Below are 26,474 nucleotides of genomic sequence, written 5' to 3' on the forward strand. Positions count from 1 at the left end.
ATGGAACAGAGTGTAGAGGCAGAAGATAATGATGTCAGGATCAAATCAGTCTACCTGTTAGTGTTGTAGTCAATCCCACCCACTTGCTTGCTGGCTTGCAGCAGGTCCAGGATTCCTGCAGCACTTCCACTCTTTTTTTTTTCCTTAGAAGTGCGACTTTTAACCTCAGGTTTAGCCTCTGTATCTATGTGTAGAGTCTCTTCATCTGAAGAATCCACGGTCTGGTTGATCAGAAAGTGGACAAAAAAAAACAGACATGAAAGACGACTTTAGACTTTATTTTAGGTTAAGCGATATCAAGTCAATATACCTTTCTTTAATGGAGCTTTGCTGCATTTGAGTTATGTGTCTAATATGTCTCATGACTTGCTCATTTCAATTTCATTGCATATTATCATTTAGAACGGACAAATTGAGACAACGTATACACAGATTATACATAAATGTATACATACAGTATAAACATACATACAGTGTATATATATATATATATATATATATATATATATATATATATATATATATATATATATATATAAATTCTTCAATTCTTAAAGTGACACATGGGTGGCAAGGCGTGCGGGTGAATGAGATCTGCTCTGAGTTCCTGTTGTGGGGCTGTCTTGGTTGACACACCCCTAAAATATCCCGTGGATGCCGGGGATTGTCTCTGGACTGGGAGACCAGGGTGGTGGTACAGAAAGGTGTATTCCAGCCACAGAGGAACCCACTTCTCAGCCTCCCAGGTAAGGTTGAGGATGAACACTGGAACAGTGGACCTGGGGTCCGTTTCACAAAGCAGGTTCAACAAACTCTGAGTCTAATCCTGAACTCTTATGGCACTTTCGCACTAGGACTTACTTGGCCCGACTCGGCTCGGCGCGGCTTTACACGGCTGCACACGTGTGTTTTCGCACTGCCAGGGGAGAAGTGGGCAGGTTGGGGTGAAGCTGCTGTGACGTACTCGATTGCGCAACCGCTTTGTTCATGTCGGCGCTGATCAGAAATCAGCTGGAGCCGCGAGCGGCTGAGAGTAAAACAGCCCGTCTACATCCCTTTTTTAATTCTCTCCTCAGCCACCAGGTTTATGAACATCTGCACCTCAGAGTTGGATCACCAAACAGACGTTTTGCGCTTTATATTAAAATCGCTGCGAGCCGCGGGTCGCTCTCGCTCTGACTCCCGCTTCCTGATTCAAACGTCTGCCGGCCCCGCCCCCCGACCAATCAGAGACAACAAGATTGTACCCACTTTTGAAATGTTACTGTGTGTGTTGTGATGCGTGTTGAGAGGGAATGAATGAGTGAGGGAGTGAATGACTGAGGGAGTATGTGTATGATGTGTGGAGATTGTGGGATTATGTGACTGTTTTTGTGATTGTTTTTAAATAGATGTAATTTTATATTTTGTATCATAGGTCCTAGATATTTTTGTATTGTATTTTATTGTTAGAAAAGCCCAACTAGGGACAGGAGTTGCAAATTAGCAATAGCTAGAAACTCTATGTGCAGAACATCAGTTGCTGTCATTGTACTATGTTTAAACTGCATTGTCCCTATCAACTAAACCAATAAATAAATAAAAAGGCGTGGAGGGTGGTGACGTCCCGCCCCCCGACCAATCGGTGGCGAGGAGGGTGGTGACCTCAGAAATAGTCCCTGCTCAGCCCGCAAAGAACCTGGCTGAAATGGTTACAGAAAAAAGTATCGACTTGGAGCGGCTTTACCCGTCTCAGCCCTAGTGCGAAAGTGCAAAACGGGTAGAACCGAGCTGAAGTGATACTAATGCAAAAGCGCCATTAGTGGATCTACTCTGAGATCGGAAACTCTGTTAAGCACGTGCGCCACAACTATAAAAAGCCAGCATCAATTGAGCCCTGATACAACAATTCACCATGGCAACCGGCGACAACAAAAGATCCACATACTTTTTCTTTTTTTTTTTAACTATATTTAACATTTCCATTTACAAAATCCCTTTGAGGAAACATTAGTTTGCATCTGAAGATCCACATACTTCAAGCCACTGGAGTTAGAAGTGTTAATACGTGCGTAAGGCGAGTATTGAGAGCATATTTCGGAAAATGTAAATGTTTTTTTTTAATACATTTATGGAAAGATTCTGTGTCTATTTGTATTGATGTATTCTATTACTTAATACATATAAAATAACTACAAATGCATATCAGAACATGATGGATTTCACTAGGTATTATCTTTCCCAACACTTGTACCCCCCTCATATCCTGAAATGTGATGTCCCAGCGTCCCTGAAGACAGTGGTCGCTATCAATCTCGTTTTTAGCGCTCTGCAGTGTTACTAACTTACAAAAATGATAAGGAAGCAGACAACCACGCAATTAAAAAAAAATTAAAAAGGCAAGTGATGGTCCAATGTTGCCCCAGCAGCAGAAGATATTAACGAGGCTGTAGCCACTGATGGATTAATTATGCAAGTTCGTTTTAAGGTAAGATATCAAATCACCCTACCCTCTTATGAAGTTAAACTGGGATGTCCCTGTGATATTGTTGCACTGACATAGTGAATAAAGTGAACAGAATGAGTTAAATTGCGTTTGTCAGATACTTTTTCTGCTCTCTAACTCTGCCGCTTGCTGTCAGTGGTGCAGAAAACAGATGCGTATTGCGTAAAGGCCCACTGGCTGAATTGACGCCACTGAGGGAGGAGACAGAGAGAAACTCAGGGTTTATTGAAGAAAACCTGCTAGTGAGCAGGTTAGATTCAGAGCGTCTGTTACTACGGTAACTGACCAGGTTAGATTCAGAGCGTCTGTTACTACGGTAACTGACCAGGTTAGGTTCAGAGAGCCTGTTACTACGGTAACTGACCAGGTTAGGTTCAGAGAGTCTGTTACTACGGTAACTGACCAGGTTAGGTTCAGAGAGTCTGTTACTACGGTAACTGACCAGGTTAGGTTCAGAGAGTCTGTTACTACGGTAACTGACCAGGTTAGATTCAGAGCGTCTGTTACTACGGTAACTGACCAGGTTAGGTTCAGAGAGTCTGTTACTACGGTAACTGACCAGGTTAGGTTCAGAGAGTCTGTTACTACGGTAACTGACCAGGTTCAGAGAGTCTGTTACTACGGTAACTGACCAGGTTAGGTTCAGAGAGTCTGTTACTACGGTAACTGACCAGGTTAGATTCAGAGAGTCTGTTACTACGGTAACTGACCAGGTTAGGTTCAGAGAGTCTGTTACTACGGTAACCGACCAGGTTAGGTTCAGAGAGTCTGTTACTACGGTAACTGACCAGGTTAGGTTCAGAGAGTCTGTTACTACGGTAACTGACCAGGTTAGGTTCAGAGAGTCTGTTACTACGGTAACTGACCAGGTTAGGTTCAGAGAGTCTGTTACTACGGTAACTGACCAGGTTAGATTCAGAGCGTCTGTTACTACGGTAACTGACCAGGTTAGATTCAGAGAGTCTGTTACTACGGTAACTGACCAGGTTAGGTTCAGAGAGTCTGTTACTACGGTAACTGACCAGGTTAGGTTCAGAGAGTCTGTTACTACGGTAACTGACCAGGTTAGGTTCAGAGAGTCTGTTACTACGGTAACTGACCAGGTTAGGTTCAGAGAGTCTGTTACTACGGTAACTGACCAGGTTAGATTCAGAGAGTCTGTTACTACGGTAACTGACCAGGTTAGGTTCAGAGAGTCTGTTACTACGGTAACTGACCAGGTTAGGTTCAGAGAGTCTGTTACTACGGTAACTGACCAGGTTAGGTTCAGAGAGTCTGTTACTACGGTAACTGACCAGGTTAGATTCAGAGAGTCTGTTACTACGGTAACTGACCAGGTTAGATTCAGAGAGTCTGTTACTACGGTAACTGACCAGGTTAGGTTCAGAGACTCTGTTACTACGGTAACTGACCAGGTTAGATTCAGAGCGTCTGTTACTACGGTAACTGACCAGGTTAGGTTCAGAGACTCTGTTACTACGGTAACTGACCAGGTTAGATTCAGAGAGTCTGTTACTACGGTAACTGACCAGGTTAGGTTCAGAGAGTCTGTTACTACGGTAACTGACCAGGTTAGGTTCAGAGACTCTGTTACTACGGTAACTGACCAGGTTAGATTCAGAGCGTCTGTTACTACGGTAACTGACCAGGTTAGGTTCAGAGAGCCTGTTACTACGGTAACTGACCAGGTTAGGTTCAGAGAGTCTGTTACTACGGTAACTGACCAGGTTAGATTAAGAGAGTCTGTTACTACGGTAACTGACCAGGTTAGGTTCAGAGAGTCTGTTACTACGGTAACTGACCAGGTTAGGTTCAGAGCGTCTGTTACTACGGTAACTGACCAGGTTAGGTTCAGAGAGTCTGTTACTACGGTAACTGACCAGGTTAGGTTCAGAGAGTCTGTTACTACGGTAACTGACCAGGTTAGATTCAGAGCGTCTGTTACTACGGTAACTGACCAGGTTAGGTTCAGAGAGGCTGTTACTACGGTAACTGACAAGGTTAGGTTCAGAGAGTCTGTTACTACGGTAACTGACCAGGTTAGGTTCAGAGAGCCTGTTACTACGGTAACTGACCAGGTTAGGTTCAGAGAGTCTGTTACTACGGTAACTGACCAGGTTAGATTCAGAGAGTCTGTTACTACGGTAACTGACCAGGTTAGGTTCAGAGAGTCTGTTACTACGGTAACTGACCAGGTTAGGTTCAGAGAGTGTGTTACTACGGTAACTGACCAGGTTAGGTTCAGAGAGTCTGTTACTACGGTAACTGACCAGGTTACTACGGTAACTGACCAGGTTAGGTTCAGAGAGCCTGTTACTACGGTAACTGACCAGGTTAGGTTCAGAGAGTCTGTTACTACGGTAACTGACCAGGTTAGGTTCAGAGCGTCTGTTACTACGGTAACTGACCAGGTTACTACGGTAACTGACCAGGTTAGGTTCAGAGAGCCTGTTACTACGGTAACTGACCAGGTTAGGTTCAGAGAGTCTGTTACTACGGTAACTGACCAGGTTAGATTCAGAGAGTCTGTTACTACGGTAACTGACCAGGTTAGGTTCAGAGAGTCTGTTACTACGGTAACTGACCAGGTTAGATTCAGAGAGCCTGTTACTACGGTAACTGACCAGGTTAGGTTCAGAGAGTCTGTTACTACGGTAACTGACCAGGTTAGGTTCAGAGAGTCTGTTACTACGGTAACTGACCAGGTTAGGTTCAGAGAGTCTGTTACTACGGTAACTGACCAGGTTCAGAGCGTCTGTTACTACGGTAACTGACCAGGTTAGGTTCAGAGTCTGTTACTACGGTAACTGACCAGGTTAGGTTCAGAGAGTCTGTTACTACGGTAACTGACCAGGTTAGGTTCAGAGAGTCTGTTACTACGGTAACTGACCAGGTTAGGTTCAGAGTCTGTTACTACGGTAACTGACCAGGTTAGGTTCAGAGAGTCTGTTACTACGGTAACTGACCAGGTTAGGTTCAGAGTCTGTTACTACGGTAACTGACCAGGTTAGGTTCAGAGAGTCTGTTACTACGGTAACTGACCAGGTTAGGTTCAGAGAGTCTGTTACTACGGTAACTGACCAGGTTAGGTTCAGAGAGCCTGTTACTACGGTAACTGACCAGGTTAGGTTCAGAGAGCCTGTTACTACGGTAACTGACCAGGTTATGTTCAGAGAGCCTGTTACTACGGTAACCGACCAGGTTACGTTCAGAGAGTCTGTTACTACGGTAACTGACCAGGTTAGGTTCAGAGCGTCTGTTACTACGGTAACTGACCAGGTTAGGTTCAGAGAGTCTGTTACTACGGTAACTGACCAGGTTATGTTCAGAGAGCCTGTTACTACGGTAACTGACCAGGTTAGGTTCAGAGAGTCTGTTACTACGGTAACTGACCAGGTTAGGTTCAGAGAGTCTGTTACTACGGTAACTGACCAGGTTAGATTCAGAGAGTCTGTTACTACGGTAACTGACCAGGTTAGGTTCAGAGAGTCTGTTACTACGGTAACCGACCAGGTTAGGTTCAGAGAGTCTGTTACTACGGTAACTGACCAGGTTCAGAGCGTCTGTTACTACGGTAACTGACCAGGTTAGGTTCAGAGTCTGTTACTACGGTAACTGACCAGGTTAGGTTCAGAGAGTCTGTTACTACGGTAACTGACCAGGTTAGGTTCAGAGAGTCTGTTACTACGGTAACTGACCAGGTTAGATTCAGAGAGTCTGTTACCACGGTAACTGACCAGGTTAGGTTCATAGAGTCTGTTACTACGGTAACTGACCAGGTTAGATTCAGAGAGTCTGTTACTACGGTAACTGACCAGGTTAGGTTCAGAGAGTCTGTTACTACGGTAACTGACCAGGTTAGATTCAGAGAGTCTGTTACTACGGTAACTGACCAGGTTAGGTTCAGAGAGTCTGTTACTACGGTAACTGACCAGGTTCAGAGAGTCTGTTACTACGGTAACTGACCAGGTTAGATTCAGAGAGTCTGTTACTACGGTAACTGACCAGGTTAGGTTCAGAGAGTCTGTTACTACGGTAACTGACAAGGTTAGGTTCAGAGAGTCTGTTACTACGGTAACTGACCAGGTTAGGTTCAGAGAGTCTGTTACTACGGTAACTGACCAGGTTAGGTTCAGAGAGTCTGTTACTACGGTAACTGACCAGGTTAGGTTCAGAGTCTGTTACTACGGTAACTGACCAGGTTAGGTTCAGAGAGTCTGTTACTACGGTAACTGACCAGGTTAGGTTCAGAGAGTCTGTTACTACGGTAACTGACCAGGTTAGGTTCAGAGAGTCTGTTACTACGGTAACTGACCAGGTTAGGTTCAGAGAGCCTGTTACTACGGTAACTGACCAGGTTAGATTCAGAGCGTCTGTTACTACGGTAACTGACCAGGTTAGGTTCAGAGAGTGTGTTACTACGGTAACTGACCAGGTTAGATTCAGAGAGTCTGTTACTACGGTAACTGACCAGGTTCAGAGAGTCTGTTACTACGGTAACTGACCAGGTTAGGTTCAGAGCGTCTGTTACTACGGTAACTGACCAGGTTAGGTTCAGAGAGTCTGTTACTACGGTAACTGACCAGGTTAGGTTCAGAGAGTCTGTTACTACGGTAACTGACCAGGTTAGGTTCAGAGAGTCTGTTACTACGGTAACTGACCAGGTTAGGTTCAGAGAGTCTGTTACTACGGTAACTGACCGAGAGCTTAAGTTACCTCTCTTTGTGAAACAGGCTAGAGTTACCTCTCTTTCTCTGGTTTGAGTTACCTCCCTTTGTGAAATGCAAAACTCAGAGTTTCCCTCATTTCAGGGTTAACAGACTCAGAGTTTTCACTAAACCTGCTTTGTGAAACGGACCCCAGCGCTACAGCTCCAGCAGGTCCTGGGGAAGGCGTACGGAGTTTGCCCAACCAGTCCACATGTGCTTTGATGACTTGGTGAAGGCATTTAAAGCAGCACTATGTAACCACCTTAATGTAATATTTCCACCTTAATGTAATATTTCATCATCATCATTGTGATGGAACATCAACTTCCAACAGGTTTAATGAACCTCTGTCATGGTCTGAGGGGTCTGTATCGCCTTCACTGGCACTATGTAACTTTGAGGAGCATGGTAGGAACCCTGCCACACTACTGGTAAAGCACTACCGCTTTTGTCCAAAGGAGCTGCCAAACTCAACAAAAGCTGAAAGTTACATTGTGCTGCTTTAAAGCAGCACAATGTAACTTAAAAATGTGTTCACTCTGTTTTTAGCAAAGTTATTGCTCAAAAAAGGTGATGGAGGATACATACCTTGGTCACCAAGGACTGAAACTTTGTTTTTTTCGCTGGCTGAAGGGGGTCTATGATGTCCGTTAAAACTGGGGGAAAAAAGATTTAATCACTGAACAACTGCATAAAACAAACTCTAAATATTCATTCAGAATGCCGTTGGACTGGATTTAGATGTTTATTGGAATGCACAGTTGTTGTACTACTAACAAAACAATTCTATACAGAGTTTTATAAGTGTATACTTATAAAACTTATAATAATAATACACTGTTATATTTTCATTCAAGTCTCTTATTTTATTCACGCAAATAATTTGTGTAAAACTAACTACTATCTGGGGCCACCACATTTTCTTTTTTTTATATACATATTTTTATTTCTGATTTTTTACCCATGTTCCCCCCAGTGCTCCTTCCTAAGTCAGTCCTGGGCGTTGCTCCCTCTACCAATCCCGGGAGTTCCTAACTGGGCTCAGGTCTCCTCCTTAACCTGAGGATGAGCAGCTTCTTTTCACCAGACAGGGTGGGGTTTCTCCGGCCAGACGTAGCGCGTGGAAGGATCACGTTATTCCGGCCGGACCCCCCACCCCATCTGGGCCACCGTATTTTCAAACACCAATGTGGCTGGGTTTGTTAATACCATAAACCTTTTTTTTAATTAAGTTATAACTCATAACTTAAAACTAATAGCCTGAACATTTGTGTCATATTTGTTATTGATATTACTTATGGCTAGTCACAGTGAAGAAACCAGCTGTATCTTGCACAGCAAATAAACTGAGCATAATCAAGCTACATAGGCATGTATGAGCATCTTTTTCTCTAGCAAGCTTAGTTGCTGAAAACCAGAACTACTTTAAACTATTTCAAAACAAACAAATCATTGATGTGATTCAGAGAATTTGAAGGCCTGGTTAGTTTTGGCCCCTTTTAACTTCCTATGACCAAGTGCAATTTTGTAAATGTTGTCTTGGACCCCCGTCCAGAAATCAAATACGTCCACATATGTGTATGCCAGATCCTAAGGAGTTAATGTACAAAAACAATTGATTTTTCTTTTAGTATAGTCCTCAAAAACAATACATACTGAATGTAAATTAGGGTATGCCAATATATAGTGAGTATTTAAATTGGTATTCATGCGGTATTCAATAGTCAAGATTTCTACCCAACCACAGTATACTGAAACACAACACTAGTTAGCCTAAAATACTCACAGGAAAGACCTCTCTTAACGGTATTCTTTTTCCGCCTGATAGGGAATTCATCAATTTTCAGCTCTCCTTCATCTGAAACATACTCATATTCATCTCTCACTGGCTTGGGTTTGTCCTCTTTAAGGTTTTGTAAGGATCCAAAAATACTTGAGTTGGTTTGAGGTTTTAGCATCTTGGAGCTGAAAAGGAAACCACAGGTTAAAAAGAGAGGGATACAAGGGTCAGCCAGGTATTCACAGACAGAGCTCCTTGAATGATGTAGCTCTAATTGGTTTGGTGCTGATAGCTACATAACTCAATAATCACCACAAAAGACCACTTTTGAGTGCTGACATGTTCTTCAGAGATCCATCATGAAATAATTATAATGAAATCATGACATTTCTATGCATACCTTGGCACTTTCATATGAGACATAGAGAAGCTGAATCTTTCTTTGTTGACTGATGGTGGTGTTCTGTCAAATTTGCACTCCTCCTCCATTTTCAGCAGGGAATCAGGTTTACTGTTCTGTAACATTACAATAAAAATAAAACCAACAAACTCATAAATAAATGTGTCCAACAGAAAATGAAGCGAATGGCACACTAAAATGGAAAGATGTTAGTTTATCAATTATGTAATAGTGACACCTCTGTAAGTAGAGTTATAAGACTGAAAGATTCAGTCTTGTTGCGGTAAAAGTTTAAATGCATTTACTGGCCACTGCTTTTGAAAAAAAAAATTCTTACAGAAAGAAATACTATCTTGGTTGTCATGAACTGTGTATCTGTGTTCTCCCGTGTTGTTGGGGTCGTGTCAGGAAAGGCATCTGATGTAAAACCAATGCCAAATCAATATATGGACGATGACGCTACACTGCGGCGCACCTCCGTTCTCCAGAGGCCTGGGAGCTCCAGAGACCTGGGAGCTCCAGAGGCTCCAGAGGCCTGGGAGCTCCAGAGGCCTGGGAGCTCCAGAGGCTCCAGAGGCCTGGGAGCTCCAGAGGCCCGGGAGCTTCAGAGGCCTGGGAGCTCCAGAGGCTCCAGAGGCCTGGGAGCTCCAGAGGCCTGGGAGCTCCAGAGGCCCGGGAGCTCCAGAGGCTCCAGAGGCCTGGGAGCTCCAGAGGCCTGGGAGCTCCAGAGGCCCGGGAGCTCCAGAGGCTCCAGAGGCCTGGGAGCTCCAGAGGCCTGGGAGCTCCAGAGGCCTGGGAGTGCCTTCAGACCAGCCTTTTTCTAACCACTGTAGCTCCTCTACAGTGAGATAGGCCCACTATCCCAGAATCTACAGACACCACCACAATCAGCTCTGATACAGTCCCTGTCCATGCACAGACACACACAATCCCCCCTTAAGGACTTTTTGACGGTCATAGTTGGCCCCCACACTTCTGCACCTCTCTCACTCAGCGCTGGTGCCCCTCAAGGCTGCATGCTGGGCCCCCTGCTGTTCACCCTAGCTCTGCGTTCACACTGAAAGCGTCACGGGCGTCATAGGCAGCTGGCTGCCATTCATTGTCTATGAAAACGCGCGTCGAGGAGCGGCGGGACCGGCGGGAGCAGAGCGTCAATTTGAAGTTGAAAAATCTGAACTTTATGCAAATGAGCAGCGGCGACGCCGAGGCAGCGTCCAATCACAGACCGGGATTCCCGAAGCGAGAAGCCTCAATGCAGATTGTACTTTCATGTTCACACAAACAGGAGCAGAGCTGTGCAATAACAAACTTATTTTATCTGGAATTAATATATTTCATCCAGCAAAATGACATTTTTGCTGATTTGACTGCCGTTTTTACCTGAACTGCTCATGTGAAACACGTATCTGATGGTTCAGGAGCTGGATGGTCCCAACGATTTTATTTGCTACATTGATCCAACCCAAAATAATTAAAAACCGTGCTTATTGATCACAAAACACAGTTTAAACATCATGACCAAATCCGCTCCGACCCAGTGTGTCCGTGATCACCGCAGACAGACTGCAGCTTCGCCTGAATTATGGTTCCGCGTCAAATCGACGGCGTAAGGTTGCGGTACGGTGTGCGTCGCCGCGTACCCTACGCTGTCGGTTCTGCGTTGGTGTGACGCGGAACCATAAATCAGCCTAGGCGGATTTATGGTTCACCGGGAGCAAAGACTCTGGCGGTTGATGTTGATCCGCGGACCAAACTTGTTAAGGAGCATCAAACTCACTCTTATCTACGCGGAAATAACGCTAAAATATAAAGAAGGCATCCCAAAGTGTGATCTATGGTGAAATAGGAAACTGAAGATGTGTATGCTATATGAGTAGGCTGTTCCCACTGTTCCCTCCAGTTCTGCAGCGCAGCTTTAGCCCCGCCCACTGCAGCTTTAGCCCCACCCACTGCAGCTTTAGCCCCACCCACTGCAGCTTTAGCCCCGTCCACTGCAGCTTTAGCCCCGCCCACTGCAGCTTTAGCCCCGTCCACTGCAGCTTTAGCCCCGTCCACTGCAGCTTTAGCCCCGCCCACTGCAGCTTTAGCCCCACCCACTGCAGCTTTAGCCCCGCCCACTGCAGGCGTCGACAGTACACGCTGCTTTCAGTGTGAATGCTCCAAGCAGCGAGATGCTGTCAGGAGATTTCTGACGCTTTCAGTGTGAATGCAGGGTCAGTGTGAATGCAGGGTAACACCTCAGACTGCACCCCCATCCACAACACTCTCACTAAGTATGCAGATGGCTCAATCTGGTCCAATCAAATTGTAGTAGTATGTTTTAGTTAGTGCTGTCAAGCGATTATAAAAATTGAGCGATTAATTAATTAAGATCTGTTATTAATTAATTAATTAAACTAATTAATCTCTTTTTTAATCTCACCTAAAAATTGCTGATAAAAGCCCTCAACCTGAGGTGTTTTCCTTTAAACTCATTACATTATTGTGGCAGATCAAAAGATTGATATAAAACAATAACACAAAAAGTGCCTTTATAAAGTTATTTATTTATTTTTAAATTGAGAGACTTGAACAGATGCAGTCCTAGCCGTGTACATCCACTTGGCAAGAACATTCCCCAGCCTCTCAGCGCATGCGCGGGATTCTGTCCTCCAGTTTAGTTGAGGAAGAGCGTTGTTGTAGTTTTATAAACTGCTAACATCTTTGCTGCTAACGTTAGCTGTGGCTGCGCTCGCGACCGGGTGCTTTGCGTTTATGTGGGAGGCCAAACCTGAGCTGCTTCGGTGGTGAGCAAAGTCCTTTCCACAAAGAACACATTTAACTCTATCTTTATCAATGGAGCCCTTGGGGGGTTTTAAAAATCGACCGACAACTTTCACATACTCCTCCATTTTCACTTCTCTTCTCCGCTCCTCACGGCCCCCCCAGGCCTGTCCAGCTACAATGGGAGAAACCAGCGTAGCTAAACACGCCCAAACACAGGGACAGACAATCAATGTCCCTTCAAGCTGGGACTGACCGTTGTTTTCCACCTCCAACAACTCAAGCACAAGAAGCCACTGCACAAACACAGATTTCATAATAAAGGTAACTCGCAAACAGAAAAAGTAAAGTTAAAGCTTGAAAAATAGATTAAGCAATTAAAAAACATAATGCGCAAGACAATATGCCTGTAAGTAATTAACGCGCTAATTTGACACCTCTAGTTTTAGTTACTATGTTTTAACAGTATGTTGTTTTTTTGGGATCACATGCTCTTCTTTTCCTTCTCCATTTCCTTCTCTTCCTGTCATCATCATCATCATCATCATCATCATCATCATCATCATCATCATCATCATCATCATCATCATCATCATTCTTTGCATAACAGCCTACAGACCCCCCCAGTATTCCACCTGTTTTATCAGCCAATTCTCTGAACTTTTATCAATTATTCACACCTCCTACAACAGGATCTTAATAACTGGTGATTTTAATCTGCACTTAGACAACATCTCAGACCCAGTATCCAGAGAATTTTTAAACCTTTTAAACTGTTTAGATTTTAAGCAACATGTCACACAGCCGACCCACAGCAGGGGGCGCACCCTGGACCTGGTCATAACCTACGGCCTGTCCCTGGGTGCGTGCTCTGTTGTAGACCTGGCTGTGTCTGATCATTTCTGCGTGTTTTTTAACATCACCAGTTTTAACCAGCGGGAGGCCCCGGTGAGAACGGTGAGGAAACGTAACCTAACTCCTGAAGTGGCTGCAAATTTTATCCAGATTTTACAGAACACTCCTGCAGAGATTTTACCAGCACCCTGTGATTTTATCGTTGACAATTTTAACAAAATACTCAAAACAACGCTGGACTCAGTGGCTCCGATTTTAACCAAAAGAATTAGCAGAAAACCTACACCCCCATTGAGAACTGAGGAAATAAAGAAACTAAAAAGAAACTGCAGGAGTGCTGAAAGGAGATGGAGGAAATCAAAATTAACCATACATTATGAAATTTTATGCCAACTCCTTAAAAACAACAATAATACTATTAAAAAAGCAAGAACTTCACATTTCAAAAACTTAATTTTAAATAACAAAAACAATTCCAAATTCCTATTCTCCACAATAGATTTTTTGACAAATGGAAACCTTGACAGATCCCATAAAACAGCAACAGACCATTACTGTGAGGATTTTGCAGACCACTTCAGGGGTAAAATTGATGACATTAGATCCAGTCTTTTATCTCAACAGATTTTAACTCTTAACACACCTGGATCAGTGCTTTTACCTGACGAAACACTGGAGAGTTTTGCCTTGGTTGATGCGGGGACACTTTGTAGAGTTTTCTCCAAGGTAAAGCCCACAACCTGCCTTTTAGACCCCATTCCCACACCGTTTTTTAAAACACTCTATGGATTCTTTGAGGAACAGCTTTTGTATTTGGTCAACTGTTCTCTTCAGACGGGTGTCTTCCCCACCGCCTTTAAAACGGCGGTGGTGAAGCCCCTTCTGGAGAAGAGTGGGTTGGACCCCAATGTTTTAAATAACTACCGGCCTGTATCCAACTTACCGTTTTTAAGTAAAATTTTAGAAAAACTTGTTTTTAATCAAGTGAATTAATTTTTAAACTCAACACACATTTTAGAGGCTCATCAGTCCGGTTTTAGGTTGAACCACAGTACAGAGACAGCACTTTTAAAGATTTTAAATGACATCAGGTGCAATTTAGATAACCAAAAACTCACAGTCTTGGTTCTGCTGGATCTAACCGCCGCCTTCGATACAGTAGACCATCACATTTTATTAAACAGACTGAAGCACCTGGTCGGCCTCTCTGGTACTGTTCTTAAATGGTTCACGTCCTACCTCACTGATCGTAGTTTCTTCGTAAGTATGGATACATGTTCCTCAGGAATCTATAAGATAAGGTGTGGGGTTCCCCAAGGGTCAATTTTAGGTCCAACTCTTTTTAATCTGTACGTGCTGCCCCTTGGGGACGTCATCAGGAGACACGGCATCAGCTTCCATAGTTACGCTGACGATACGCAACTGTACATCGCCGTGTCTCCTGATGACACTGGGCCAATTGATGCCCTTTTTAACTGTATTTCAGACATCAAGTCATGGATGGCAGCAAACTTCCTACAGCTCAACCAGGGCAAAACAGAGGTTTTACTCATCGGTCCCGAAGGCCAGAGAGAGAAACTTTTACCAAAGTTACAGGATTTTAAACCCTCAAAATCAGTTAAAATCTGGGCATGATTTTTGACTCTGAGCTCACTTTTATTCCACATATTAAAAACATAACAAAGATAGGTTTTTACCATCTTAAGAATATAGCCAGAGTCCGCCCATTTCTCTCTCAGGCCAGTACGGAGGTGCTAATGCATGCTTTTATCTCTAGTCGTTTAGATTACTGTAACGCCCTGCTCTCTGGTCTTCCCAAAAAGAACATGTACAATCTACAATTACTACAGAACTCAGCCGCACGCGTGCTGACGAGGACCAGAGGGCGGGAGCACATTACACCTGTTTTAAAATCGCTGCATTGGCTCCCCGTCCGCTTCAGGGTTGATTTTAAGGTTATTTTACTAGTTTTTAAGTGTCTTAATGGTCTTGGGCCTTCTTATTTGTCTGCACTACTTTTACCCTATCGACCCTCACGGACCCTGAGGTCCTCCGGGGCTGGCCTTTTAACCATACCAAAAGTTAGAACCAGGACACACGGGGAGGCGGCATTCAGTTTTTATGGTCCCCGATTGTGGAACAGCCTCCCGGAGAACCTCAGGGCCGCAGAGACTGTTGATGTTTCAACTCAGGCTCAAGACCCATCTCTTTAATCAGGCTTTTAACTGACTCATTTAACTCTTTTACATTTTTTATGCTCACCCTTATTTTTATTGGATCTTACTGCTCTGTTTTATATTTAGTTTATCCTTTTTTTTATCATAATTTATTTTCATTGTTTTATCTTAATGTTTTATCTAAATATTTTAGTCGTTATTTATGGTCTACTTTATACATTTTACTGTCTTATTCCTTTAGTTTTTAATGTCTTGCTTTTTAGACATACTTTTAGGATTTTACGTTATGTTATACTTTTTAAACTCTATTAGTGTATTTTATCCTGCTTTCTTGCAGCTTTTAGCTCCAGTGTTTCCTCATGGGGAGCCTCCATGCTGGGAGTGACTCTGGTCTGCAGGGGGTCGTCCTGGGGGTGGTTCTGGCCTGGATGGTTGTGGAGCTCTGCACCACGGCTTCACCGCTGTGGTGTGGACTCCTCTATCCGTCCGGGCCGGGATGGTCTCTGTGGGCCCCCCCCCCCTTGTAGCTGCGGGCTATGAGACTTCCTGGCCTGGACGGCTCCCTATTACCGTTTCCTCACCTGGATCCTCTGTGCTCAGCCATGTCTACACCGTGTGTCTGTGTGTGTCTGTCTGTGTGTGTGCAGGGAGGGGGGGGCATTAATACATTTTATGTTTATGTTTTATGAAAAGCACTTTGTGTTACATTTTTTGTATGAAAGGTGCTTTACAAATAAAGTTTGATTTGATTTGATTTGATCATCATCATCATCATCATCATCATCATCATCATCATCATTTTCTGATACAATTGTTTTCTTTCCAATACTGATTAATATATACCAAGGCTTTATTTCTTGGACAATACTGACTACTGACACCAGTGTTATTTTTAGTTTTTAATAAAAAATTAAACAATAAAAAAAAAAAAAATAAATAAATAAATGTTATGTATTAAATGAAAAAAAAATGGAATTAAACAGAAGGTGCAGCAACAACTAACTTAAATTTTAACCCATCCAAATGTCTGTCGTAAAGCAAATCGACTGCATTTGTTTTAGTTGACATGAAATATGATCAGTCTTATATTGTTTGGCATGAGCAATTTCACAGATGTAATTATGACGTGGGAAACTCTACCGTGGCTCCAGATGTTCATTTACAAGGTGAAAGCCAACATTTTCAACAACCAAAAGGGGTTGGCCATCCAATCCAAAAAGGTTTTGCCTGTCATGGATCCTGGTTTCTGGCTTTCTTTGGGGGATTTCTCTCATTTCTAAAATCAGAGTTCAGTTTGACTCTTTTCCTTTTAGTTGGTGAACTCATGCTGGCTTCTAAATGCTAAAGAAGCTTGCTCATGTTATTTTTCTCAAGATTCATGCCACCTCTGGAAACGTCAGCCACATCACAGTTTTCCAGCCTAAAATAACAACATATTGGCAAAGTAATGGCCATGCTACATAGCTCTGGCCCTATCTAACAACTAACTGCCATTGGTTCACCAGAGCATGTGAGCGGAGCTGAGCGTGAGCGAGCGAGGAGTGGAGCGGCAAATTTTGAAAGGAGCGCAGGCGGGAGTTTTTTTTCTAGGATGATTCGGGTGGAGCGGGGTGTCATCCCGCTCCAGTTTCACTCCGTTACCCCTCATATCACGGCCCCGATGCGTGTCCAAACATATCCCACAAACCTCTCCACAAACCACCGCATGAGTCTGAAGCCCCCGACTTTGGCCAAACTGGTGTTTTTGAAAGTGAACTCAAAAGAACTTTAAGAAAAATGTCCCGATCCAGCTCAGTTAATGCAGGCTTTGATTTAGGCACTTTAAAAGGCACGTTTTGTTCGGTTTTTAGCCTTATTGTTAACTAAGCCTGCAAACAGAACCTTCATTCATGCCATATTCGTTTAATTTGAGTGTTTTGCACCTTAAGATCTTTTATCAAAGTGTTGTTTAAAATAAATATTTTATATTCTGAAAATATTGTTGTTCTTCTTTAGTTCTTTTAGACATTGAAAGTATAAAAATAGGAGGAGAACAGTGAATGAAAAATTGTTTTGGGAAAGGTTAATAAACAAAAGTGTATTAAACCAGCTAATTCCGTGAAATTATTGTCTTATTTTTTCTTGTCAGTAAATATCTATTTTTTGGACTTTAAAACGTATGTTGGCTCTGCGTAATTGTTTCTCTCTCTCTCTCTCTCTCTCTCTGTCTCTCTCTCTCTCTCTCTCTCATGTGCACATGTGCATTTTATATGCATGCAAACATTTTTGGAGCGGTGCGTGGAGCGGTGCGTGGAGCGGTGCGTGGAGCGGTGCGTGGAGCGGTGCGTGGAGCGGTGCGGCGAGCGGTGCGAGGAGCGGTGCGGGGTGCAGTGTTACTGGAGAGCTGAGCGGTTATGGGTGGAGCGGCGTTTTGCGACTTTGAGCGACTTTCTCGCCGCTCCACTCCGCTCACATGCTCTGCTGCTGACTCAAAACAGGAAGTTGCAAGGCAGTATTGCTTAACTTATTGTGTTGGCTTTTAGAGCAGCAAAGAAGAAAACTGAGTATGTGGGTGATGAACTGCAAATGCTCATCATCCACCCAATATTTTGACAAATAAGGCTTTAAAGTGAAGTTAATAAATCACTTTTGGATGAGCAATGATTCAATAAAGATCTGATTCTGATACCTTTGGCTCAAAACAACCAGTCATTAATTAATTTTTATCATATATATAATGATAAAAACTTACCTTATACTTCCATTTTGCCTCAGTCTTGTTCTTACTCTGATCTCTGATTTCAAACTTTTCCACTGTGTTCTGCTTTGATATTTCCTTCTCTGACATGCTCAGGACATTCTTAAAAGCCTGGAAATCAAAAGTTATAATGGACAGACACATGTTAACACACAAACAAATACAAGGGGGAAACTGTGTACACTCCTGTCTGTTAGTCCCCGTTCACGATGACCATTTAAACCTGTGTGTTTATTGTTGGGGACCAGAAAAAGAACGTTTGTATGCTCAGCCTTAGTCTGTCATAACTGTTTTGATATTGCCAATGCACAGGAGGGAGAGGTCTCTTTACTCAGAGAACCAAGGTCACAAAGATAGGTTTTAAATTCTGAAAAATTCATTTTTATTTTTTATTTATTTACAATTCACATGTCATAATTACGTTACATTTCAATTTAAACTCTGACCAAATAGTAAACAGTATGTCAATTCTGTTCACCTTTGTATGGTATTATTGATAACTTCTATAACAAACGTTCTACAGGAAGATAAATATAAACTTTCTCATAAGATGAAAACACAGATAATAACAACATAAATATTTGATGCATCTAACTTGACTCACCTTTGTCTTATTTGGCTGGTCCATTTTACTTAAGATGTCCTTTGCGTGGGACTCAAGAGCTGCAAAGCTGGAAGGTTTAGGGGGTGGTGACATCTCTTTTATCTTTTTCGTTTTCTTCTTTCCTGCGTCTTTGACCTTCGGTACCTTAGGAAGCTTAGGAGCCTTGGGGATCTTTGGAGGTTTGGGAGGTTTGGAAGCTTTCTTCCTGGACTTGTCTCTACTGGATGACAGGATATGTGCTTGAGAAACTGGCTCGTCAGTCTCACAGTGCGTGGACGGTGGTTCCTCCACAGGGATCTTCATGTTTGCATCACTCTTAATGGCTTTTGTTGCATTCTGGAAGTCAAAGAAAATAACTTGGCTGTGAACTTTATTGTAACTTACCATCAAATCCAGTTAAATAATTGAAAATCCTCTGCAGTGAGAATGGAATTATTAACTATTCAATCATCAGTTAAAAATAATAATGAAAAGTGTGATAAAGATACTATTCATTAGTTAAGGTAATCCTTTATGGCACCATGATACAATCTTATAGTTTCTGACATTTGAATATTTGGTTGATAGTCAAAATAACGTTAAGTGATTATTATCTTATAAAACAAATGTATCCACCCCATTTGATAAAGAAAAAGAATACATATGTACACGTCAGTTAGAAAAATCTAATTTACATCCATAAATTGAATGTAAAATATTTACTTTTTTCCTAATTGAGGTTGAAAAAAATTGACCAAATGTAAAACCAACCTTGTTGAATTTTAGTAATGTGGAAGTGACTTTGAAGATTGAGTTTAATTGGTTGAAAATTCACAATTGGGGTGAATCTCCAAAATTCCAACATTCATGTATTAAATCATGTGTCACCACGGTTACCAGGTTATCAATCTTTACGGTTGCTTTTTTTTTTTTTTTTTTTTTTTTTTTTTTACAAAGACCATTATTTCTTATGAATTATTTATTTAATCTGGTCCCCCTTGTGATCCAGGTTCTGGTCCAGGTTTCTACCCCCTTATGATCCAGGTCCTGGTCCAGGTTTCTACCCCCCTTATGATCCAGGTCCTGGTCCAGGTTTCTACTGATCTGAACAATCCATTGATTTGAAACTTTGTGAAATAATATAAAACATACAAAAAAAAGTATTATTCTGTTATGATAACATACACACACATGCAAACACACACGCGCATGTATGACATCATAACAGAATAATCAGAACCATTTATAGTCATTGTAACGTACCATGAAACTGAACAACAAAACAATAAAAACACTCATGCTTATTGAACAGATCCAATGGCACAAACAAATACCTCTGACAGTCTGATCTCTTTGGCAAGATCTTTAATGAGTTGTGATGGTTTCATGTTCTCTGGAAGCTCATCTTCATGTTCCAGGAGAGCCTGTTACAAGCAAAGGAAAGAACATTTTTAAGATAGTGTAAAAACTCCCAATGTTGTTTACATGCCTATACTAGTACCCTAAGACAGGCTGAGACCATCCATAGATCCATCCATTTTCCTAACGCTTATCCAAGTTGCAGTGGTGGAGACAGTAGCGTGAGCAGGGAGGCCACTTGGTCCAGCTCATGTGAAGGGATCCCTAGGCGTTCCCAGCCCAGGGACGTAGTCCCTCCAGCATATCATGGCTCTTCCTCGGGGTGTCTTCCTAGTGGGACATGCCCAGAACACCTCAACAGGGAGGTGTCCAGGAGGCATCCTCACCAGATGCCTGAGCCCCCTCATATGGCTCCTTTTGGTGGGACGGAGCAGCGACTCTACTCTGATCCTCCCGGATGACCGAGCTTCTATCTCTAAGGAAGAGCCTGGATATCCTGTGGAGCAAGCTCATTTCTACTGCTTGTATCCACAATCTCATTCTTTCGGTCACTACACACGGTTCGTGACCATAGGTGAAAGTAGAAACGTAGACCGACTGGTAAATTTAGAAGTTGATCTCCTGCTTCATTCTTTCCTCCCTCGTGAACAGGACCCTGAGATTCTCAAACTCCCCCACTTGGGGCAGTGTCTGTTTGCCAACCCGGAGAGGGCGCTCCTCCCTTCTCTGACTTAGGGCCATGGACTTGGATTTGGAAGTGTTCGATTCTCATCCAAGCCACTTCAAATTTGGTTAAAAATGGCTCTAGTGAGAGTTGAAGGTCTTGGCCTAATAAAGCCAACAGAATCACATCAGCAGAGACCCAGTTCTGAGGACCCAGACCCGACCCCCTCCACTCCTGGATTGCACCTAGAAATTCTGTCCATGAAAGTAATGAACAGAATCAGTGACAAAAGGCAGCCTTGGTGGAGTCCAACCGCTGCTGGAATCAAGTCTGATTTACAGCTAACAATGCAGACGAAGCTCTGACACCAAATCTCTAGGGACCAGACAGCCCGTATAAGGGCTCCTTGCAGCCCATATCCCCCCCCCAAAGGAGTCCCTGAGGGACACCATCCAATGCCTTCTCCAAGTACATAAAACACATGTGCACTAGTTGGGCAAACCCCCACTCCCCATCCAGGACCCTGCTGAAAGTGTTCCACAGCCAGGACAAAAACCACATTGCTCCTCTTCAATCTGTAGATTGGACTATCCAGCAGATCCTCCTCTCCAGTACCAGTACCTGAATAGACCTTACAAGGGAAGAAGAGCAGTGTGATTCCTCTGGAATTGGAGCACACCCTACTTCCCCCCTTCTTCAAACGTCCCAGGTGGAGGTGAGCAGTGCACCATCCCCACTATACACAGTATTGGTGGTAAAAGCAGCTAAAAGCAGCTTTTGCAGCTGGATCAGACTAGCAGGATCAGACCAGCAGGATCAGACCAGCAGGATCAGACTAGCAGGATCAGACTAGCAGGATCAGACTAGCAGGATCAGACTAGCAGGATCAGACTAGCTGGATCAGACTAGCTGGATCAGACTAGCTGGATCAGACTATCAGGATCAGACTAGCAGGATCAGACCAGCAGGATCAGACCAGCAGGATCAGACCAGCAGGATCAGACTAGCTGGATCAGACTAGCAGGATCAGACTAGCAGGATCAGACTAGCAGGATCAGACCAGCAGGATTGCAGGATCAGACTATCAGGATCAGACTATCAGGATCAGACTAGCAGGATCCGACTACCGGGGTACCGGGGTATCGGGGTATCGGGGTCCCGGGGTCCCGGGGTCCCGGGGTCCCGGGGTCCTGGGGTCCCGGGACCCGGGACATTAATTGCCGAAGGAATGGCATAAATTGCGCCAAAATTACACAATTAATTCAAAATGGCCAACTTCCTGTTCGGTTTCGGGCATGACGCCAAGAGACTTTTCTTTAAGTTGCGAAGGTGTGTACCGATTTTTGTGCATGTACGTCAAACCGTATCGTGGGGCTTGAGGCACAAAGTTTTCAAGGGGGCGCTGTTGAGCCATTTTGCCACGCCCATTAATGCAAACCATTAAATATCAAATTTATCGCCAGGCCTGGCTTGAATACCAAATTTGGTGCCTTTTGGCGAACTATCAAATATGGACCAATCAGATGAGGGGGGGGCGCGCTTTTTGGCGTCTAGCGTTGCCACGGTAACACTTTTGAAAGAGAAAAGTAATGCGCGTAGTCGCAGGATGGAGACGCACATTTTGATGTATAACACACTTGGGTGCACGTTACGGTTCGGGCCGTATTAACTGCCGAAGGAATGGCATAAATTTTGCAGAAATGACACAATTAATTCAAAATGGCCGACATCCTGTTCGGTTTCGGCCATGACGCCAAGAGACTTTTCTTTAAGTTGCGCCATGATACAGGTGTGTACCGATTTTCGTGCATGTACTTCAAACCGTATTGTGGGGCTTGAGGCACAAAGTTTTCCGGGGGGCGCTGTTGAGCCATTTCGCCAAGCCCATTAATGCATACCATTAAATATCAAATTTTTCTTGCGTGCAAAATTTGGTGACTTTTTGGGCACGTTTAAGGGGGCAAAAAGGCCCTCCTTTTGTCAGAAGAAAGAAAGAAAGAAAAAATTAAAGCTGCAAGCAGCTCATCACGCACTCACGGCCACCGCCCCCCATAAGCATATCAGAAATGACACCACCCACGACTTCTTATGTCAAACCATTCAAAAGTTATAGCAGAAAAAAGAGACAACCAATCAGAAGAATGGGCGGGGCTAATTCAGGCCAATGAAGGTCAAGGACTCCATACAGAATCTGATGACACCACCCACGACTCTCTATGTCAAACCATTCAAAAGTTATGGTAGAAAATCGGGACAACCAATCAGAAGAAGAGGCGGGGCTAATTCAGGCCAAAGAAGGTCAAGGACTCAATACAGCGTCCAATGACACCACCCACGACTCTCTATGTCAAACCATTCAAAAGTTATAGTAGAAAATAGGGAGAACCAATCAGAAGAAGGGGCGGGGCTAATTCAGGCCAATGAAGCTCAAGGACTCAATACCGATTCAGGTGACATCACCCACGACTCTCTATGTCAAAACAGTTCAAAATCTATAGCAGGAAATATGGACAACCAATCAGAAGAAGGGGCGGAGCTAATTTTCACCAATTATGGTCAAGGACTCAATATCGAGTCCCATGACACCACCCACAACTCTCTATGTCAAATCATTCAAAAGTTATGGCAGAGAATAGTATTCTAGGGGGCGCTGTTGAGCCGCCAGGCCACGCCCATTAATGCAAACCATGAAATATCAAATGTATCGCCAGGCCTGGCTTGCATACAAAATTTGGTGACTATCAAATATGGACCAATCAGATGAAGGGGGGGCGCGCCTTTTGGCGTCTAGCGTCGCCACGGTAACACTTTTGAAAGAGAAAAGTCATGCGTGTAGTCGCAGGATGGAGACGCACATTTTGTTTAAGTTGCGCCATGATACAGGTGTGTACCGATTTTCGTGCATGTACGTCTAACCGTATTGTGGGGCTTGAGGCACAAAGTTTTCAAGGGGGCGCTGTTGAGCCATTTTGCCACGCCCATTAATGCAAACCATTAAATACCAAATTTTTCGCCAGGCCTGGCTTGGGTGCAAAATTTGGTGCCTTTTGGGGAACTATCAAATATGGACCAATCAGATGAAGGGGGGGTGCGCTTGTTGGCGTCTAGCGTCGCCACGGTAACGCTTTTGAAAGAGAAAAGTAATGCGTGGTGTCGCAGGATGGAGACGCACATTTTGATGTATAACACACTTGGGGGCACGTTACGGTTCGGGCTGAATTAACTGCCCGAAGGAATGGCATACATTTCGCCAAAATGACACAATTAATTCAAAATGGCCAACTTCCTGTTCGGTTTCGGGCATGACGCCAAGAGACTTTTCTTTAAGTTGCGCCATGATACAGGTGTGTACCGATTTTCGTGCATGTACTTCAAACCGTATTGTGGGGCTTGAGGCACAAAGTTTTCCGGGGGGCGCTGTTGAGCCATTTCGCCAAGCCCATTAATGCATACCATTAAATATCAAATTTTTCTTGCGTGCAAAATTTGGTGACTTTTTGGGCACGTTTAGGGGGGCAAAAAGGCCCTCCTTTTGTCAGAAGAAAGAAAGAAAGAAAAAATTAAAGCTGCAAGCAGCTCATCACGCACTCACGGCCACCGCCCCCCATAAGCATATCAGAAATGACACCACCCACGACTTCTTATGTCAAACCATTCAAAAGTTATAGCAGAAAAAAGAGACAACCAATCAGAAGAATGGGCGGGGCTAATTCAGGCCAATGAAGGTCAAGGACTCCATACAGAATCTGATGACACCACCCACGACTCTCTATGTCAAACCATTCAAAAGTTATGGTAGAAAATCGGGACAACCAATCAGAAGAAGAGGCGGGGCTAATTCAGGCCAAAGAAGGTCAAGGACTCAATACAGCGTCCAATGACACCACCCACGACTCTCTATGTCAAACCATTCAAAAGTTATAGTAGAAAATAGGGAGAACCAATCAGAAGAAGGGGCGGGGCTAATTCAGGCCAATGAAGCTCAAGGACTCAATACCGATTCAGGTGACATCACCCACGACTCTCTATGTCAAAACAGTTCAAAATCTATAGCAGGAAATATGGACAACCAATCAGAAGAAGGGGCGGAGCTAATTTTCACCAATTATGGTCAAGGACTCAATATCGAGTCCCATGACACCACCCACAACTCTCTATGTCAAATCATTCAAAAGTTATGGCAGAGAATAGTATTCTAGGGGGCGCTGTTGAGCCGCCAGGCCACGCCCATTAATGCAAACCATGAAATATCAAATGTATCGTCAGGCCTGGCTTGCATACAAAATTTGGTGACTATCAAATATGGACCAATCAGATGAAGGGGGGGCGCGCCTTTTGGCGTCTAGCGTCGCCACGGTAACACTTTTGAAAGAGAAAAGTCATGCGTGTAGTCGCAGGATGGAGACGCACATTTTGTTTAAGTTGCGCCATGATACAGGTGTGTACTGATTTTCGTGCATGTACGTCTAACCGTATTGTGGGGCTTGAGGCACAAAGTTTTCAAGGGGGCGCTGTTGAGCCATTTTGCCACGCCCATTAATGCAAACCATTAAATACCAAATTTTTCGCCAGGCCTGGCTTGGGTGCAAAATTTGGTGCCTTTTGGGGAACTATCAAATATGGACCAATCAGATGAAGGGGGGGTGCGCTTGTTGGCGTCTAGCGTCGCCACGGTAACACTTTTGAAAGAGAAAAGTAATGCGCATAGTCGCAGGATGGAGACGCACATTTTGATGTATAACATATCTGGGTTCACGATACGGTTCGGGCCGTATTAATTCTCGAAGGAATGGCATATGATACAGGTGTGTACCGATTTTCGTGCATGTATGTCAAACCGTATCGTGGGGCTTGAGGCACAAAGTTTTCCGGGGGGCACTGTTGAGCCATTTTGCCACGCCCATTAATACAAACAATATTATTATTATTATAATTAGGGGGGCAAAAAGGCCCTCCTTTCGTCAGAAGAAGAAGAAAAAAAAAAGAAAGAAAGAAAGAAAAATTCCTACAGATACAATAGGGCCTTCGCACTGAAGGTGCTCAGGCCCTAATAATTCCTGCAAATACAATAGGGCCTTCGCACTGCAAGTGCTCGGGCCCTAATAATAAAAATAAAAATTCCTGCAAATACAATAGGGCCTTCGCACTGAAGGTGCTCGGGCCCTAAAAATTCCTACAGATACAATAGGGCCTTCGCACTGAAGGTGCTCAGGCCCTAATAATTCCTGCAAATACGATAGGGCCTTCGCACTGAAGGTGCTCGGGCCCTAAAAATAAATAAATTCCTACAGATACAATAGGGCCTTCGCACTGAAGGTGCTGGGCACGTTTAGGGGGGCAAAAAGGCCTTCCTTTTGTCAGAAGAAAGAAAGAAAGAAAGAAAGAAAGAAAGAAAGAAAGAAAGAAAGAAAGAAAGAAAGAAAGAAAGAAAGAAAGAAAGAAAGAAAGAAAGAAAGAAAGAAAGAAAGAAAGAAAGAAAGAAAAAAATTCCTAAAGATACAATAGGGCCTTCACACTGAAGGTGCTCGGGCCCTAAATATATTTTATATTTCCACAGCTTCGGTGCTATAGTTCCCTCTCCATTTCTAACAGAAGTTGACTGTGTAACAAAAAGGTGGAGCGGAAAGTACAAAAATTGGTTTTGACCGTGATGTTTTTTGCTGAAATTCTGTTAGTTAAGAATTTGATTTAACATTTTTGTTGAAATTTGACGTTTTGATCCAAGACCAGCTGCTGTGAAGGAGCACTCTGCAACCCTGAAGCAAAAGTGATTTGCTTAGACTTTCTATCCCTGGTGAGTGTACCTGTCTCCCCTGTAATCCCTGTCACCAGCTACCGGCACAACACCCCATTCAATAGGGGTGTAACGATACACTAATCTCACGATACGGTACGATACACGATATTGAGGTCACAATAACGATACGATATTATAGCAGTATTTTTTTAACAACCTTGAATG

The 26,474-nt window shown here is 43.5% G+C and overlaps 1 protein-coding gene across 2 annotated transcripts in view; it reads right to left on the reverse strand.

Annotated features, from left to right (window-relative positions):
* The window catches only part of phf2 (PHD finger protein 2), an 80,424-nt gene that overhangs the window by 12,617 nt on the left and 41,333 nt on the right, over positions 1-26,474 (reverse strand). For both annotated transcript variants that reach the window (XM_061728200.1, XM_061728199.1), the window contains exons 11-17: positions 19,824-19,913; positions 18,511-18,846; positions 17,901-18,017; positions 9,375-9,490; positions 8,981-9,159; positions 7,783-7,850; positions 55-221 (exon numbers count right to left, since the gene is read on the reverse strand). In XM_061728200.1, coding sequence (XP_061584184.1) covers positions 55-221; positions 7,783-7,850; positions 8,981-9,159; positions 9,375-9,490; positions 17,901-18,017; positions 18,511-18,846; positions 19,824-19,913 — 1,073 coding nt within the window. The remainder of the gene's footprint in view (positions 1-54; positions 222-7,782; positions 7,851-8,980; positions 9,160-9,374; positions 9,491-17,900; positions 18,018-18,510; positions 18,847-19,823; positions 19,914-26,474) is intronic.

The sequence above is a fragment of the Cololabis saira genome, chromosome 8 (genome assembly GCF_033807715.1).
Source record: "Cololabis saira isolate AMF1-May2022 chromosome 8, fColSai1.1, whole genome shotgun sequence".
NCBI lineage: Eukaryota > Metazoa > Chordata > Actinopteri > Beloniformes > Belonidae > Cololabis > Cololabis saira.